At 34.3% G+C, this 17,974-nt stretch overlaps 2 protein-coding genes across 6 annotated transcripts in view; one reads left to right on the forward strand and one right to left on the reverse strand.

Annotated features, from left to right (window-relative positions):
* The first annotated feature begins 1,444 nt into the window (after positions 1-1,444).
* On the forward strand, positions 1,445-12,895 carry LOC107743531 (ras-related protein Rab-4A-like). Of its 3 annotated transcripts, none has more exons than XM_016556798.1 (8): positions 1,445-1,573; positions 2,008-2,088; positions 2,189-2,303; positions 8,154-8,216; positions 8,385-8,539; positions 9,469-9,564; positions 9,654-9,797; positions 11,822-12,895. In XM_016556798.1, exons 1-7 carry the CDS (start codon positions 1,558-1,560, stop codon positions 9,767-9,769), a joined length of 642 nt encoding a protein of 213 aa, XP_016412284.1. In that variant the 5' UTR covers positions 1,445-1,557; the 3' UTR covers positions 9,770-9,797; positions 11,822-12,895. The 3 variants fall into 3 exon arrangements, with proteins under 3 accessions (XP_016412284.1, XP_016412283.1, XP_016412285.1); XM_016556797.1 differs by having other exon boundaries at positions 11,826-12,895; XM_016556799.1 differs by lacking the exons at positions 2,008-2,088; positions 2,189-2,303 and adding exons at positions 4,216-4,296; positions 4,402-4,516 and having other exon boundaries at positions 11,826-12,895.
* An 893-nt stretch (positions 12,896-13,788) lies between these two features.
* LOC107743530 (centriole, cilia and spindle-associated protein-like) overlaps positions 13,789-17,974 on the reverse strand; it is a 7,011-nt gene continuing 2,825 nt past the window's right edge. The window contains exons 2-4 of one of the 3 annotated variants that reach the window (XM_016556794.1): positions 16,549-16,884; positions 15,528-15,817; positions 13,789-15,175 (exon numbers count right to left, since the gene is read on the reverse strand). In XM_016556794.1, coding sequence (XP_016412280.1) covers positions 14,999-15,175; positions 15,528-15,817; positions 16,549-16,867 — 786 coding nt within the window. In that variant the 5' untranslated portion in view covers positions 16,868-16,884 and the 3' untranslated portion in view covers positions 13,789-14,998. Of the gene's footprint in view, positions 15,192-15,527; positions 15,818-16,548; positions 16,955-17,974 lie in introns of those variants that run through there. The other 2 variants (XM_016556795.1, XM_016556796.1) reach the window with 2 other exon arrangements.

The following is a 17,974-nucleotide window of genomic DNA, read 5'->3' on the forward strand; positions in this document are numbered from 1 at the left end:
AGTAATGTATCTGATTACTTTTGATTACTTTTTGATTACTTTTCTAAATTTCTAATGAATGTTTATTTGCAACTGTTAATCATTTTCAAACATTTACACCATGCAGGGTTAACCTTACAGTAGTGCTCAACAACTGTCAGACTTTCAAAATCCTTCATCACTTGAATTAAGATGATCAAATTTGAACACATCCACCACAAAATCAGACTTTAGTACCGCCTTTTACTTTGAGATTGATCTGAAGTTCAATGCAGATTAGGAAACACTGCATCTAACAATGGTTTGGAAAAAAATAGTTAATTAAAAAATAATACTGCCTCCCAGGCTGTCTGTCTCCAATAGTGATGTGTGGGGAACAATGGCAAACTCTTTGTGCTCATGAAGTGCTATGGAGGCAGGGCCGCATGAAAGGGTGCCTTCAATAAAAAGCCTTTAAGAAACTATGAGAGACATTTTCTCTGTTAAATTATTGCAGTTTGGTTGAGCGTATTAAACATTCTGATAACAAGTGACATGCATCATTATGGGAGATAGCTGAGATAGCATGTAGCTAGCATCAGCTCCTGTTACTACTGAAATAATGAGTAGCTCAGCTGTGACCTTTAGGATGAATATCCAATGACCAAACTCCCTCATACATATTACATCAAATTATTAAGTGAATTTGGCTGCGTGGTGCTGACAATAGAGAGCTGGCCACAAATCACTTTAAATGCAGGCCAGTCAAGGTTTTAAGACCAGGATACCGAGTATCGCCACCCAGGCAGTCTTTGAGTGATTTTTAGCCCTGTTTATCTGACATCTGAGGCATGGTTAACACTTGGTTAACCATCTCCTATTTTGAAACTTATTTTTCAAGTGAGATACTTCTGTGCTTTTGTTTTTTTACCCTGCAAAGCAATCCCTTGCGTATTTCATTTTATATATTTTTTTAACCTCCTTTTTTTAATATTTTTATCTAAATATCATAACTCGGTCTTCTCTCTGATGACGTATGCCAGACTTCTCCAATCAATTCACATCTGCCTCCATCTCTATCCATTTTAATCAAATGTAAGAAATTATCTGCATGTTGCTACTTCCATTACATTGTAAATTTAACAAAATAAATGCAAGCCCCAAAGTGATATTTCCTTAATTTAAAGTAATAGAAAGATACAATGAATACCAGACAAACAAAACTGAAATCTCTGAATTAACTGAACTTTTCCAAATCAAATCAGTATTTTGATTCATCTCAAATCAAACATCTTAAACATTTAGATTTACATGCATTTCTGTCAAATACACCCAAAAAAAGAAAAGAAAAACACTCATGACCAAGAATAAAATGAAATATTTTTTTTCATTACTTTTAGAAAAATCGTGCATTTTGTGTCATTTTGCAAAGATTCCTTGACTTTTATTTTGAAAATCTCAACAGGAAGTAGCTGCTACACAATCTTCCGACAAGGATGCGCGAAACCCTCGAAGGGATTTCCCTTTATTTGATATCCTTGTTGATTGCCTTGAAAGAAGGAAACATAGTATAAACAGACTAGAAACACAGCGCCAGTCATGTCAGAGACATACGGTAGTGTGACTAATTTTCCTTTTCTCCTGCCACACTTCTTATCGACAGCATATAATGAATTTTAGCAGGTGTCCCGAGCTCATTCATCACAGTATTTGCTTACAAGCTCTGTTCAGTGCCAGCTAGGCAGCAGCTATCTGTCTGCCATATGTTTCATCTGTCGACGCCATTCATAGAAGTGTTCATTAATCTTTGATTAGTCAATTAAAACAGTACTTATAGTAACAATGACTATAGAAAGACCGTTATTTGTTTGGATATAACTTGATGACAAACCACTTTAATGTCTACATTAGATTATGACCAGTGTCAATAGCCTATAGTCTTGATTAATATTTTGATATAGTAACATTCCTATACTATCCTATTATTATGAGAATTCTATGCAGTTTTTGACAAAACATCTTTGTTGTTTTTGTTTTCCTCCCATTTAGATTTCCTGTTTAAGTTTCTTGTAATCGGAAATGCAGGAACTGGAAAATCTTGTCTGCTTCATCAGTTTATAGAAAAAAGATGTATGTCAGTTTCTGTTATCTTATCATTAAACATTCAGAACCAAATCTATGAACTGACAGTCATTGTTCTGTTGCTGATGTCTTTTCCTTGTTCTTCTAGTCAAAGATGACTCGAATCACACTATCGGGGTTGAATTTGGCTCGAAGATAATCAGTGTGGTCAATAAGTTTGTCAAGCTCCAGATCTGGGATACAGCAGGACAGGAGCGTTTCAGGTGTGTTCATACGGCTGTGTCATATTTCTAAAACTGTTTCCCTCTTAGATTGGCCTTGTCTGTAAGGACCACTGTGAGATCTGGCTTATGATGATATTTTCCAGATTTGTTCTCAGGCAGTCAGATGGTGGAGCATTTGGGGAGGGAGTGATTCAAGTCCAGATTGCATGTAGGAGTTTATAGTACCTTGCACAGATTCATTTGTCAGCGCTATCAACATGCACTTAATTTGCACTGAACATTTGCCCGCAGCTTCCTTAGAGCCAAGATAGCCTCAGTGCATTTAAAATGAAAATATGCTGATGTCACACAAACCACCTTTTGTTTATGTAGGGTTTTTTGTGTGTTTATACATAGTTTTGAGACTTATTAAAAATATAAAAAACTATGATTTTTTTCTTTTCTTTAATCTTGTCTTTACTTGCACAGGGCACCAATTAAGCCAAATGTGCCACTGGTGCTCCTTTAAAAAATTAGAAATTATTATATAAAAAAATATTAAAATAAACAAAAAAACCTTTATTTTTAAAAATATATTTTCAGTTTTTATTCAGTTTAAGATTTAGTAAATTTGTTGTGTGCTATTTAAATTTCTATTAGTTTTTTATCAGTTTCATTTTATATTTTTATTTATTTTTATTTAAATTTTAGTTTTAGAAATTGTAATACTTTATCTTACTTGAATTGAGTTAGTTTGCAAGGCAACATTTTTAGTTTTGTACATATTAAATTTTAAATTTATATAAGCTATTAATAGCTTTAGTTAACAATGAAAACACTGTGTACAATGCCCCTGAGAGAAAGCTATTTATTTCATTGGTAAAGTGAAAACAGTTTGTTTTTCGTTACAGTTACATAATTATTAAAAAAAAAAATCACAAGACAGCTTGATGCTAAATATTACACAATTAGTCTCTTCTTCAAACAGCACTGAGAAGAGCTTTTGGCACTGTTCTGTTTGCTGCTGCAGCTCATTTTATTATACAATAATGTGCATTAAAACATTGTCTTGCATGTTTATTTCAGATAAACAGATAATATGTTGTAGACATTCCTTTTTTTATATTTTTATCTAAATATCATAACTCGGTCTTCTCTCTGATGACGTATGCCAGACTTCTCCAATCAATTCACATCTGCCTCCATCTCTATCCATTTTAATCAAATGTAAGAAATTATCTGCATGTTGCTACTTCCATTACATTGTAAATTTAACAAAATAAATGCAAGCCCCAAAGTGATATTTCCTTAATTTAAAGTAATAGAAAGATACAATGAATACCAGACAAACAAAACTGAAATCTCTGAATTAACTGAACTTTTCCAAATCAAATCAGTATTTTGATTCATCTCAAATCAAATCTTTTGAATTAGTTAACTAAAAAGATCCTTTCTGCAGGGTATGTGGGCAATAGGTGGCCATAGGTGAATTCTTTGTTATAAGTGAGTCATTGAATCATTCCTTCAACTATTTTGTCCAAACTTTTTTCCCTTTCCTTTTCTCCTGCCACACTTCTTATCGACAGCATATAATGAATTTTAGCAGGTGTCCCGAGCTCATTCATCACAGTATTTGCTTACAAGCTCTGTTCAGTGCCAGCTAGGCAGCAGCTATCTGTCTGCCATATGTTTCATCTGTCGACACCATTCATATAAGTGTTTATTAATCTTTGATTAGTCAATTAATACAGTACTGACAATAACAATGACTATAGAAAGCCGTTATTTATTTGGATATAACCTGGATGTTATGACATATCTCTTTAGTGTACAGATTATGACTGAGTATTAATAGCCTATAGTCTGGTTAATGTTTGATATAGTAGCATTCCTATACTCTTTTATTTATTATGAGAATTCTATGCAGTTCTTGACAAAACATCTTTATTGTTTTTGTTTTCCTCCCCTCTAGATTTCCTGTTTAAGTTCCTTGTGATAGGAAATGCAGGAACTGGAAAATCTTGTCTGCTTCATCATTTTATAGAAAAAAGATGTATGTCAGTTTCTGTTGTCTTGCCATTCAACATTGAGAAACAAGTCTATGAAATATCACAAATGTCACTGTTCTGTTGCTGATGTCTTTTCCTTATTCCTCCAGTCAAAGATGACTCAAATCACACTATTGGGGTTGAATTTGGCTCGAAGGTAATCAGTGTGGTCAATAAGTTTGTCAAGCTCCAGATCTGGGATACAGCAGGACAGGAGCGTTTCAGGTGTGTTCATACGGCGGTGTCGTATTTCTAGAACTGTTTCTCTATTGGATTGGCCATGTTTGTAAGGACCACTGTAAGATTTGGCTTATGATGATAATTTCCAGATTTATTCTCAGGCAGTCAGATGGTGGAGCATTTGGTGAGGGAGTGATTCACAAGATGACGAGTCCAAATTGCATGTAGGAGTTTATAGTACCTTGCGCAGATTCATTTGTCAGCGCTATCAACATGCACTTGATTTCCACTTCCACTGAACATTTACCAGCAGCTTCCTTAGAGCCGAAATAGCCTCAGCACGTTTAAAATGAAAATACGCTGATGTCACACAAATCGCCTTTTGTTTATTTAGTTTTTGTGTGTGTGTATTTATTTATACTTAGCTTTGAGACTTATTAAAAAGTCAAAAGTATATTATTAACTATGTGTTTTTTTTTTACTTGCACAGAGGAACAATTAATCCAAATGTGCCACTGGTGTCCCCTTAAAAATGACAAATTATTATATAAAAAAGTATATACAAAATATATTATTTTAATTTAAGTTTTAAGTTTTATGTTTGTTCATTAGGTCTAATTAATCAAATTCTCCTTTCTATATGCTATATAATGCAATATGCTCTTAGCTTTCTATAGTCAGTCTGGAAATTAGTCACGCACTTCTAAAGGCAGAAGCTGTGAAATCGTGCCATAGTGCACTATATGTGTCATTTACTGTGTACAAAATAAAGTGAATGAGTGGATGAGTGATTGATTTTGGAAGAAGCTTTTGAACGAGTGAACGAGTCAGTTTGTGTAAGTTAGTGAACAAGAATGATTTGTTTAAAACAAAGAATCATTCATGAAATGAAACACTACTATGCAAACTTTCAAAGAAAAAAGTCCAGTGACTTTACATATCCAACACGGGGCTCATATAAGCTCAGTGTCTAGAGAAACTTTTCTTCCTTTTCACCACGTTAATCTGTCAAGCAGCTTTCTCCTTTTCTGGACAGAACACAGCAGTGGTATTCAGTGTGGTTGTGATTTAGAGTGTGCTACTTAATCCCAGAGTTAAATCTTTAGCATTTGTCTGCACAGAGGATACTGTGCTACAGGATAAACAGCCGCTTAAGAGCATGCTGCGTTTGAAAAGACAGAAACACCGACGCACTGATCGCAGATGTAGGCACCCAGTGAAAACCCTCACTGTTAATGCACCGCACAACGCATGGTGTATTTTCCCAGTCACCTTAAACTAACAAGCCATATGTTGTTCTGCAAGGCTCTGATAAAAAAAATCAGGAATCTGGTTGTGTCTGTGCTGTTTATGCTATTAGTGTCATAAAGAGTGGATTGATTCTATATATAAGGGCTCAGATTTAAACGACCTGTAGAGTAACTGAAAACTCTTGATATACTGCAACATAAAGTGCCACATAATTTGTTGAATATGTAGGCAGTTAGATCCATCTACATAGCATCAACACCTGCAAAGAAGTAACTGTATGCACATTAACACATCTAATTTCTTCAATGAAATGTGTCAGTATGCCTCTAAGTTTGTCAAGCTCCAGATCTGGGATACAGCAGGACAGGAGCGTTTCAGGTGTGTTCATACGGCGGTGTCGTATTTCTAGAACTGTTTCTCTATTGGATTGGCCATGTTTGTAAGGACCACTGTAAGATTTGGCTTATGATGATAATTTCCAGATTTATTCTCAGGCAGTCAGATGGTGGAGCATTTGGTGAGGGAGTGATTCACAAGATGACGAGTCCAAATTGCATGTAGGAGTTTATAGTACCTTGCGCAGATTCATTTGTCAGCGCTATCAACATGCACTTGATTTCCACTTCCACTGAACATTTACCAGCAGCTTCCTTAGAGCCGAAATAGCCTCAGCACGTTTAAAATGAAAATACGCTGATGTCACACAAATCGCCTTTTGTTTATTTAGTTTTTGTGTGTGTGTATTTATTTATACTTAGCTTTGAGACTTATTAAAAAGTCAAAAGTATATTATTAACTATGTGTTTTTTTTTTACTTGCACAGAGGAACAATTAATCCAAATGTGCCACTGGTGTCCCCTTAAAAATGACAAATTATTATATAAAAAAGTATATACAAAATATATTATTTTAATTTAAGTTTTAAGTTTTAGTAAATTTGTTTTATCATTTTTATTTCATATTTTTATTTAGCTTTGTTTTTATTTCAGTTTTAGAAATTTTAGTACTTTATCTTGAATTTAGTTAATTTGTAAAACAAAATTTTAAATGTTATATAATTCTAATATGTATATAATTGTAATATATGTGTGTATATATATATATATATATATATATATATGTAAATGTATGTAGTTTTTTTTATTAATAGCTTTAGTTAACAATAACAACATTGCACAATGCCCCTGTGCTAAAGCTATTTTTCTTTCACTGTTAAAGTAAAAACAGTTTTTTGTTACAGCTACATAATTATATATATAAAAAAAGCACAAGATAGCTTAAAGCAAAATATGCAGTTATTGTCTTCTTCAAACAGCACTGAGAAGAGCTGTTTTTCCTTTTCCTTTTTTCCTTTTGCTGCTGCAGCTCATTTTATACATTAATGCATTAAAATATTGTCTTACATGTTTATTTCAGAATTATGAATCTTAATACCTCATAGCAGATAATATGTTGTAGTCATTCAGTAAAAAGGTTGAACAGAAATGTGTCAGTCTGGCTAATGTTGGAGGAGATCTGAGCCATACAGTCCTGCTATTGTGAGCAGATGTGATTTGACTAGCGGTCAATTGAGATTGATTTTGCAGCGCCTAGTGACGTTATCTAGACGGCAGGGTGGCTGATTGCTGATATAATACCAATATACAATCCAGAGTACTATTTAATGTCAGTAACATCATTTGGACGTGAATGTTTTAGCACTTACTTTAGCACATGCATTCGCTTTTTTCATTCTAGTACTTTTCACAATTTAATGAATTCCAGATGAAAAATAAATCTCACCCTACATTTTTTTCCCTCATTGATTATTTTGTTTGAAGTTAAATGTGTTTGTGAATGACAGTTCAGCCTTTAAGCAAGCATTTATTTCGCATATGTACTCAAAATTAACTCAAAGTTAATTAAAGTCCAAAGTTTGGTGTCAGTAAGATGTTTTAATATTTTTAAAGGATGCCTCTTATGCTCATCAAAGCTGCATTTATTTGATTAAAAATACAGTAAAAAACAGCAATATTGTGAAATATTTTTACAATTTACAATAACTGTTTTCCAGTTTAATATATAATTTATTCCTGTTATGACAATATTGAATTTTCAGCAGCCATTACTCCAGCCTTCAGTCTCAAATGATCCTCCAGAAACCATTCAAATATGCCGATTTGGTGCTTATTATTGATTGTTGATTGTTGATTGCGTCTTTGTTGAATAAAAGGATTAAAAATAATCCCAGCTTTTGAATGGTAGTGTATTTGGGGAAAAAGAGAAGTATTATCTATTTCTGAAACTAATGGCAAATTCCATTAATCTCTAAAATGACCAAATATCAGCCACTTAATTGTTTGGCTGATATATTGGTTTATCACTAGATTTGACCGTCCGTTATCACAAACTTTTGCTGATGTTACAGAGGCTTAACGTTTGTTCTCCTCAGGTCTGTAACACGCAGCTACTACAGAGGGGCAGCAGGGGCTCTTCTCGTGTATGACATCACTAGGTAAAGTCACACTTGTTTATCCAGTGCATCTGCATAATATTGTGTATTGCTCTTTTTTTTCTCAGATATTCATATATTTCTGGACATTTACCTAGAGCTATACTATGGTATGTGTTTATAGATCCTGAAGTGCATAGATTTTTCACGCTTTCTGTCTCTGGGTGTTAGTCGAGAAACATACAACGCTCTGACCAACTGGCTGACAGATGCCAGGATGCTGGCCAGCCAGAACATAGTGATCATACTGTGTGGAAATAAGAAAGATCTGGATGCTGACCGTGAAGTCACCTTTCTGGAGGCCTCGCGCTTCGCTCAAGAGAATGGTGCGTATGTCAGACAAGCAGTTCCCGGCTGGTAACAACTGTAGTGAATTGTAGTGGCACCTAATTATTTGAATGGGTGCCATCAGAATGAGAGTTCAAACAGCTGATAAAAGCATCACAATAATCCACACGACTCCAGTCCATCAATTAACATCTGGTGAAGGGAAAATCTGTGTGTTTGTAATAAAGAAATCCATCATTAAGATGTTTTTAACTTAAAACCATTGCTTTTGGCTAATATACAAGTCCTCTATCCATAATATCCTTTAAAGCATGTTTATAGCTCAAAATGAGGTATTTGACAATGTATCTGCTTTCATATTGTGACTTTACCACTAGAGGTCACTACAGGATAGTATTACTAACATAAACATGAAGAGCTCACTAGTGAACCAGTATAGACTCACAACTGTCTGCATTGAGATCACTAGGGCTTTTTTCAGAGGCAAAACAGTGATTGGTTATTAGTGCATTACCATTGTAGATATACTGAGTGTTTGTAGATCTGTGGTGTTATTGTTAACTAAAATTATTACAATTGTTTGCATTCATTTAAATAAAGCTGAAATAAAATAGAAATACTAAATGGAAAACGGACATTTGGAAATGTTGCCATGGCAACTAAATGAAAATAAAGAAAACCTTTCCAGCCAAATCTAAATAAATGAAAGCAAAATAGAAATAAAAAACTAATAAAAATTATAAAAGAACATAACAAAATTACTCAAAATGAAAATACAAAAATAAAATCCACTTCAAAATATGAATAAATACTAGAATAATATATAAATAATACTAAATAAACGCTATTATAGAATGTTTTGCAATATAATCACATTCTTGAACTTTTTTTTTTTTTTTGAGACTGCATTCAGTGAATATGATTAATTTAACAAAACAGATGTAATTGTTTATATCTTTGCTTTCAGAGCTCATGTTTTTGGAGACCAGTGCTCTAACAGGGGAGAACGTGGAGGAAGCTTTTGTCCAGTGTGCTCGGAAAATCCTTAACAAAATAGAGTCAGGTACAAAAATACCAGTGCCTTTTACTGTTGCTTATAAGCTTACAAAAACATTTGAATCGAGCTGCTGTGCTTGTCATTTGGTTGTGTAGGCGAGCTGGACCCGGAGCGGATGGGTTCAGGAATCCAGTACGGAGATGCAGCGTTGCGGCAGCTGCGTTCTCCCAGATGGGCTCAAGCAGGGAGCGTGCAGGAGTGTGGCTGTTAACACAGATCCCAGTCAGCTGACCAACCAGGTGAAGGTCCAGAGGGTTTACTTCCTCTCTCTACTTACTTTTCAGATCCGAGGTTTAAATATTAGAAGCTGTCCTATGGGGTTTCAGTACTTTTTTAACATTGTGAAGTGCAATCATTTGTTATGTTTATTCTTTGATACTAATTTTCTACTTGTTGCTAATATTATAACCTTGATATCTTATATCTTAAAAGGAAAAAGGTCTGATATGAGTGTGACAGTTTGAATGTATGAGGGTGGTAATAGTACTGTTCTTCCTCCACTGGCACTCTGTACCACTCACAGCGGCAACATCCACTAAAAATAGCTGTGCTGCAATCAGATTTAATCAGATACAGTTGTTCACATGTCTCAGAACATCATTCCCTGCATGTTAGATTTAAGTGTCTTGTTCGGTGTGGTAACGGTTATTTTCTGTTCAGTGTCCTTGTTGTTTTTTCAATAATTGAATCATATTTGAAATTTTCAGTCTTTAGCTTGAACTTTCATTTTTCTCTCACTTTTTCCTCACTATTTTCATTTCTTAAATGATTGCATTTTTCACTTAAATGTTAACAATATAAGAATCTAAGGTGAAATAAAAAAATAATACAAAACAATGGGTCTGAAAATATGAACGTAACATTTATGTGGTAATCGTTTTTAAAACCATTTTTATATAGATTGTTGCATTGAATTGAATGAGATATTACAGAAATGAATTTTTTATTAATTAAGACCTTTACTGGTTGTGTTTTTTGAATGAGGCCCAATTTCTCCAATAACTTAATTATTTTGCATTAATTTCTGCTCACGACTAGTTTGGATTTTCTCATTACCCTTTTCCTCTGAAAAAGGATGTTGTTCGTTTCCCTTTTTATGGTAAAAAATTCTGGTAACACTTTATAGTGAGGTTCTTTATTTTAGCAAATGCAATACTTTTACAGCATTTACTAATCTTGATTCATGTTGATTTCTACGTAAATTGCCATTCAAAAGTAAAAACACTTTTTCATCACTGATAATAATCAGAAATGTTTCTTGAGCTGAAAATCTCAAGATTGATTTCTGAAGGATCATGTGAGACGGAAAACTGGAGTAATGATGTTGACATTTCAGCTTTGACATCACAGGAATAAAATTTCTTTAAAAATATATTAAAAAAGAAAACAGTTATTTTGAATTGAAATAATATTACAGTTTTTTTTTTTTTTTTTAATAAAATAAAAAATATTAATAAATGCAGCATTGGTGAGGATAAGAGACTTCTTCCAAAAAACATTCAAAAATCTTACCAACCCCAAACTTTTGAATAGTATGTATACTAATTCAGTTTTTACATTTATGGTTGTATAAAAAATTATATATTTGTAAATGAACCTAGATTATTAAATGCTTTAAAAAGTGTTGTTTCCTAATGTATTATCTAATGGTAATGAACTGAACTGTATTGTAAAGTGATACCAAAAAAAACATAATCTTAGCTTTAGTCAAAGTGTTTCCATACATTGTGTCTGAAAATCAGCGCCTTTCCTTTCACCGCTGTCTGTAAAAGGATGTTGATAGGTGCCCCACAGCATCTCTACTGTATTTGGCATGCCCTAGCAGGGAGGAGCTCTCTTCAAGAAGAGGTGCTATTTTTGTTACTGACACCCACCAAACACTGCTCAAGTTTGCCTCTGCATGCCTTACAAATGAGTGACGATGATGCAGCACCAGCACACACACATACAAATGGCCAAATGTTTCACCTTCTCCAGGCCCTCTTGAGGACAAACAAGTCCTTCAAACCCCTTCACCCTCTTATCAGTCAAATGCCACATGAGAAACAGTGTCAGGGGAATGGATATATTTAACTCCAGATCCTCCCAAATGCTTTCCAGGGTTTCTGAGGGGCCTTATTTGGAATGCGAGCTAGAAATAGAGATTCAAGGTGTCCAGAGGAAGATCCAAGCTGATTAGGAAGCAGCTCCTTCAGTTTGTAGACAAGAAGAAAGGGCTCTGTCTATATGATCACCTGCACTTTTTCTGTGTCCTTTGGCCAAGGCAGGTTTTGTGAACACGAGGAGGAGGACATTAGTGGGGAGTTTGACGTACGGCTCATCATGGTGGAGTGACTGTTTCCCTCACCTTACTTTTACTCCTGTTCTGACATGCTGGGGGACCCCCTGTGCTCCAGAAGGCTCTGGAAAATGTTTACTGTCCCCCTCGGGCCCAAGCCAAGACATCTGTGGTACCCAAAACCCTGAGGGTAGCTAAAAGACCCGGCCCTTGTCCCTGAGAATACTGCACTGAGCCCCTGCCCTGTCTTTCCCTCTTCCATATGTAGATGTTGTGTAGAGAAGAGTTTCTATTATCACCGTGGAGCACGTTTCATGGTTGCAGTGCTACGACATATTCATAAATGACTATATATAGCATATATATAGCTTAGGCATACTGTATCCCTGCTTTATGGCACGCACCTGTAAATCTTATCAATGGAGTTTATCGTGCATTATCTTGCTAACACATTGTTTCCCTTTTATTTGCTTTTTATTTTTTTTCCATGTCTGTTGTATTTTATTTTTTGGTTCGTATGTTTTAGGAAAGGATGCTAGGATGTTTGTTTAAATTTAAGGGCCAGTGCACACTTACCTTCATATCGCACTGTAATACATTGTCAGTATGAACAGCTTCAAAATCAGTGTTACATGCTCTATATTTATTGTAAAGCATTCTTGTGCTGCAGTCCCATTTTAAGGTGTCTGTTGGAATGACACTGTGTTTAAACCGATTTCTTTGTTTTCGAAAATAGATTGTGTTGTTTTTCTCTCCTTTTTTTTGTTTTGTTTTGTTGAGAAAATGTATTTTCTTATTTTTATCTACTTGTCCCCTGTACTTCTCTATACATTTTAAGTGAACATATCTCAAATAAGCTTGCACTGAAAATTAATGATAAATCATTGTGGACTTGACTTCATAATGCTTGTCATTATGTCTTTCTATCAAGCTTTTATGTTTGTAAAAATGTAAAATGGGACAATTGCCAATAGTCATGTTTAACACTGCACTGAATGGTAGTTGGTTCTTGGTTTTTCATTAATCTTGTGTCGACACTTTACATCGACCTCAAAAAAATCTAAATAAATAAATTCTGTAGCACTGATGTGAAGAATTAAGATTTGATTTAAAACTTACCCAATCAAATGTACAATTTAGCTGATTAATGTAAAATCAGTGTTTGTAAAATAAGTGTAATTTGTGTAAAACTTTCTGGACAGCTTTCTTCATGCAACAAATTAATGAAATTAAAAAAAAAATTAAGTGCTCCTTGGATCTGACACATGGATTAGGTCTGGGCAAGCTTGCAGAATCCTGATGTCCAGGAACTGCATGCGGTAATGAGTTGGCAATATAAAAATCTGCCTTGTGCATTGGTGAGAAAAGAGTTTCATATATTACTGCAGCAAGCCTGTGAACAAACTTCCTTACCTACAAACATGAGAACTACTTTTACAACCATAATACACTTATAAAAAATGTTATACTTTCTTTTACTTTAACACCATTAACAGCAACCTATTAAAAAAGTTAAGACTAAAAACAGACACATTTGTGACCCTGGACCACAAAACCAGTCATAAATGTAAATTTTTCAAAATTGAGATTTGTACATCATCTGAAATCTGAATAAATAAGCTTTCCATTGATGTAGGGGTTGTTAGGATAGGACAATATTTGGCCGAGATGCAACTATTTGAAAATCTGGAATCTGAGGGTGCAAAAAATCTAAATATTGAGAAAATCGCCTTTAAATTTGTCCAAATAAAGTTCTTAGCAATGCATATTACTAATCAAAAATTAAGTTTTAATATATTTATGGTAGGAAATTTACAAAATATCTTCATGGAAAATTATCTTTACTTAATATCCTAATGATTTTTGGCATAAAAGAAAAATCGATCATTTTGACCCATACAATGTATTTTTGGCTATTGCTACAAACATACCCGTGCAACTTATGACTGGTTTTGTGGTCCACGGTCACATTTACTACCATACTGTGTCCTTATAAAGAAAGTGTTTAAAAAAAACTCATCACATTTAAACACATCTCAGTTTCACAGGCAGTAACCTAAACGCTTATATTTTAATATCCTTCCCAACTGCTTCCATAACAGACAGTGGAATGGATATTAATCATATTAATGTAGCTCGTAAACATTATGGCTTCATTGTTTTTACCCTAAAACCAACACTTCACATAGTACATGACATAATTCACTATGAAGATGTGATATGGGAAAAAAATACCTGTACATTTGTTCACACAACACATTTGTTCAGAGATGAACTAAAAATAGTCAAATTTAGTTCAATACCCTTATATAAACGGTGTACAAATATCCCAATATCATCATTTCTCAATAATAAATGACATAAAATACAAGAAATACCTGAGTGCTACTAAAAACCAAATAACATCACACTGAAAGTTATGCTTGATGTACAGCTGGAATTGCTTTTGCTGTGTATGGTCTCATTCAAACTTGATTTGTCATTTTGCCGTGTATGTTTCATGCTTCAGATACCAGTGACTTTTTACATTATGTAATATTACTGTTCTGATGCAATACCACATGGAATGCACCTTCAGTGTGAATATACAAGTAAAATATAATACATCTCATATCAAAGAAAGCAGATATTAATATAACGGATCGATTGCCAATGTGAGACTATAACAGATTACAAAGATTCATGTTGGTGCCAATGATTTCTGTAAAGTACAAAACAGATTTCTTTACATTAAACCTATTAACACAATGAAGGTAATACACAACATTACAATACATCACATTATGTGTCTATAATTGTCTGACAATTACTGAACACTTATTAATAGGCTAAAAGTGCAAAGAGACACTGGTAAATCTCATGGCCTGTAAATCTACGCAGCCCTACAAAAATCATGCAACAAGGCATGTGATTGTTTAACAATTTGCCCTGTAGCATCAATGGATGGTGTTTTCATGTTTGATATGTACCAGTAAATGCAACATATCCATGGTGTAAATAAACCCCTAAAAAACCCTTGAGTTATAATTCATTGTGGCCCATTCTGGAAGACGGGAAGTGAGCTGGACAGATGCGCCAGTCATCATGTGAAGTGTTTTAAGTCGATTAGCCTGAGAGGGTTAGATAGACACTGACATTTTCAAAGGATTTCAGAAAGCAATACTACCGAGAACGAGCTGAAAAGCAGTGCATGTACTCCGTCATCCAGGGGTTGAAATCGGGGACAACCTTATTTCTGTTATTTTCAAAGTCAGCAGATCTGGCTCTTTGTTTGCCAAATCTCTTCAAATGTTTTTCCACCTCCCGTCTGGTTTTTACTCGCAACGCTGACTCATGGATCTAGACAGAAGAAACACTGCATGTAGTATGCATGAATAACGATAAGCAAATGAGTACTTAAAGGAATATTTTACCCAAAAATTTAAATTCTGTCATCATTTACTTACAAAACAGGATTGGACCACATTGACTTTCAAAGATATTCCTTTAAAATAATAGTAATATAATGACAGAATTTTAAATTTTTGAGTGAATGATCCCTTTAAAGTCCCAATGATGAAAACTAAGCATGTAACTACTTATGTTAACCAAACTGTAGTAGTTTTTATTATATTACTATTTTTTCCCCAGTAAATTTCTTACTGGTCAGTGCTCTCTTATGATATGGTATGCTTCCAGAAAGGATCCTCACCTCTGCAGTTGATGCTGCAGCACCAACATTATGGGTTTTCTTGGAAGCCATATCTGTCTGCCTCTCTCCTGCACCATACAGGGCAAAAGGGTGACGATTTTCTTTTTCAGGGTCTTTGTTTGCATGAGGCTTGACCTTCGATCTTGTATACTTGTGTGAGGAGCGGCGTTTGCTCTTTGGTGTGTTGAGGATATGCGTGTCAGTTTCTGGATTGAGAGCAGGAGAGCTTTCTCTGGCTCTCTCTTCCTCCCCCTCTTGATGACTCTGCTCAGCAACTCTGGTAACTAGCTCTGTTGATAATAGACAGAGATCTGCATGGAATTTTACATTTTGAAAAGTGTTTTAATAAAGCAGTTTTCATTAAGTACCACAATTTCTTGTCTTTATGCCTTGCTATTTAGTTTTCCATTGTAAATCCATTGAATAAGACGAGTTTTCCATTGTGTTTTGAACATTATTTTGCAAATTATGCTAAATTGTCAATTTCAATAAGGTAAAGCGAGGTTCTCTAATATAAACGGGCTGAAAATTATATGTTTCTCTCTGCATGTCATGATATTCTAGGTGTTTATGATACTAGCTGTATTGTTACTACCATAAATATTAATATTAAATGAAAGTTAGAAATTCACAAAGATAATTTTTTTAAATGGCAGTGCAAATAAATATAAGTATTAGAAAAACTATTCATTTTATATTATCAGGTTTTATTTTAGTTTAAACTTTAATTTTATGTACTTTTGTGACAATTTTTTTAATATATATATTTCTATTTAGCTTTCATTTTAGTTTCAATAACTTTTTCAGTTCCTTTGGCAATTTTCTTTCAGGTTTTTAAAATGGACATTTTGTTCTAATACTTGTATTTAATATTGACATTTATTCAGATTTATTTCAATTAACGAAAACTATTTTTTAAGATTTAGTTAACAACATCACTAGTACACAGACTATTTTATAAAGATATGAATAATATAAAAGATTAAAAATAGTAGATAACAGCCTGTAGCTCGGGACTTACTGGTGTCTGTAGTGCCTCTGCTCAGTACTTCTGCCTGTGGTTCTGGTTCAGCTGCTGGTTCTGGTGTCACACATGCAGATTGTTCTGCTTTCTTATCATGGATCCTCTCAGGTTCAACTTTATTCTGATTTAGAGAAGTAGATTTACCACTGGAGCCCGTCTCGCTCCCCCATTCTCCCCAAAACCAGGGGTTGTGCGCTTGCTCCAACAGCCGTCTCGACAATCTGTACTTCAGCAAATCCTCATAACATTTTGCGTAAGTGTCCCATTTCGGATCTTTAAATTTCTTCATGTATTCGGACCGAATTCGCTTCACCATATTTCACTATCGTTTGACTGCAGAAAAAATAGAGAAATTGTACATTATATAGCAAAGTAGTAGTCTACTGAAACTGAATTATGCAATTCTGAGTCTATCCTGAATCCGCTCACCTCTCGCGCCAGACATTTAAACCAAATCACTATGGCAACAGAATTCTAATAGACAAGCGAAAGCCAATTGCTGGCCAGCTGTAAATGGCGCTCCTTAGACACGCCCCCTTCATATGCACGCCTACTTAAACCATGGCGTCATCTCAGAGCTCTCTGAATCTCTTAACGTATTTGCAGATTAGGGTTTATAAGGTGACACTAAACATGAATGTTGACTTCAATAATACAGTTCATTAATCCAAAACACACGAATAAGACAAAGACATTAGCGAATTATAATACGTGTCATATATAATGTGTTGCCATCGATAGTATGCTGAACCGAGAAACGAAAGAGCTTTAAGTAGTCAACGTTGAACATCAGCGTGTGACACAAGGACTACCTGAACGAAATCAAACAGCGCGCGGTACAGTAGTTTACACAGACGTTAACGCTGCATTCTTCTTCTTCTTTTCTTTTTAATGGCGGTTGGCAAACCCACTTAAAAGGTGCATTTCCGCCACCTACTGGACTGGAGTGTGGAGCATGACGTATATTGGTGACAGCATATAGAAAAAAATAAAATAAAAAATAAAACAATTAAAATAAAACAATGAATCAAATAACCTTTAGTTTGACCAAAGGAGTATTACACAAGGATACAATTATTTTATATACTTCATTATGTGATCTTCAAATTCTATTTATTAAACCTATTGCTTTCAAATAATTAATAATTGCATTATAGACTTTATACTGTGCTGGAGCATACTCTAGTATTGTCTTAATTGTTATTCTTTCAATATTCAACAAACTTAATTCTTCTATTAATCGCATTCTTTCTCTTTCATATGCTTCACAATGTAATAGGATATGTTCCACAGTCTCTGGTATACCACAATTATTGCAATTACCTGATTCATGTTTACCAATAATAAATAATGATTGATTAAGAGCTGTGTGACCAATACGGAGTCTAGATATTATTGTGTCCTCCTTCCTACTTCCAAAGTT

This window comes from Sinocyclocheilus rhinocerous, unplaced genomic scaffold (assembly GCF_001515625.1).
Source record: "Sinocyclocheilus rhinocerous isolate Xijiao unplaced genomic scaffold, SAMN03320098_v1.1 scaffold677, whole genome shotgun sequence".
Lineage (NCBI taxonomy): Eukaryota > Metazoa > Chordata > Actinopteri > Cypriniformes > Cyprinidae > Sinocyclocheilus > Sinocyclocheilus rhinocerous.

Coding starts and splice junctions, on each gene's coding strand:
- LOC107743531 (XM_016556798.1), top strand. Junction 2,089..2,188: donor TCAGTTTATAGAAAAAAGAT/GTATGTCAGTTT, acceptor TTGTTCTTCTAG/TCAAAGATGACTCGAATCAC. Junction 8,540..9,468: donor GCGCTTCGCTCAAGAGAATG/GTGCGTATGTCA, acceptor CTTTGCTTTCAG/AGCTCATGTTTTTGGAGACC.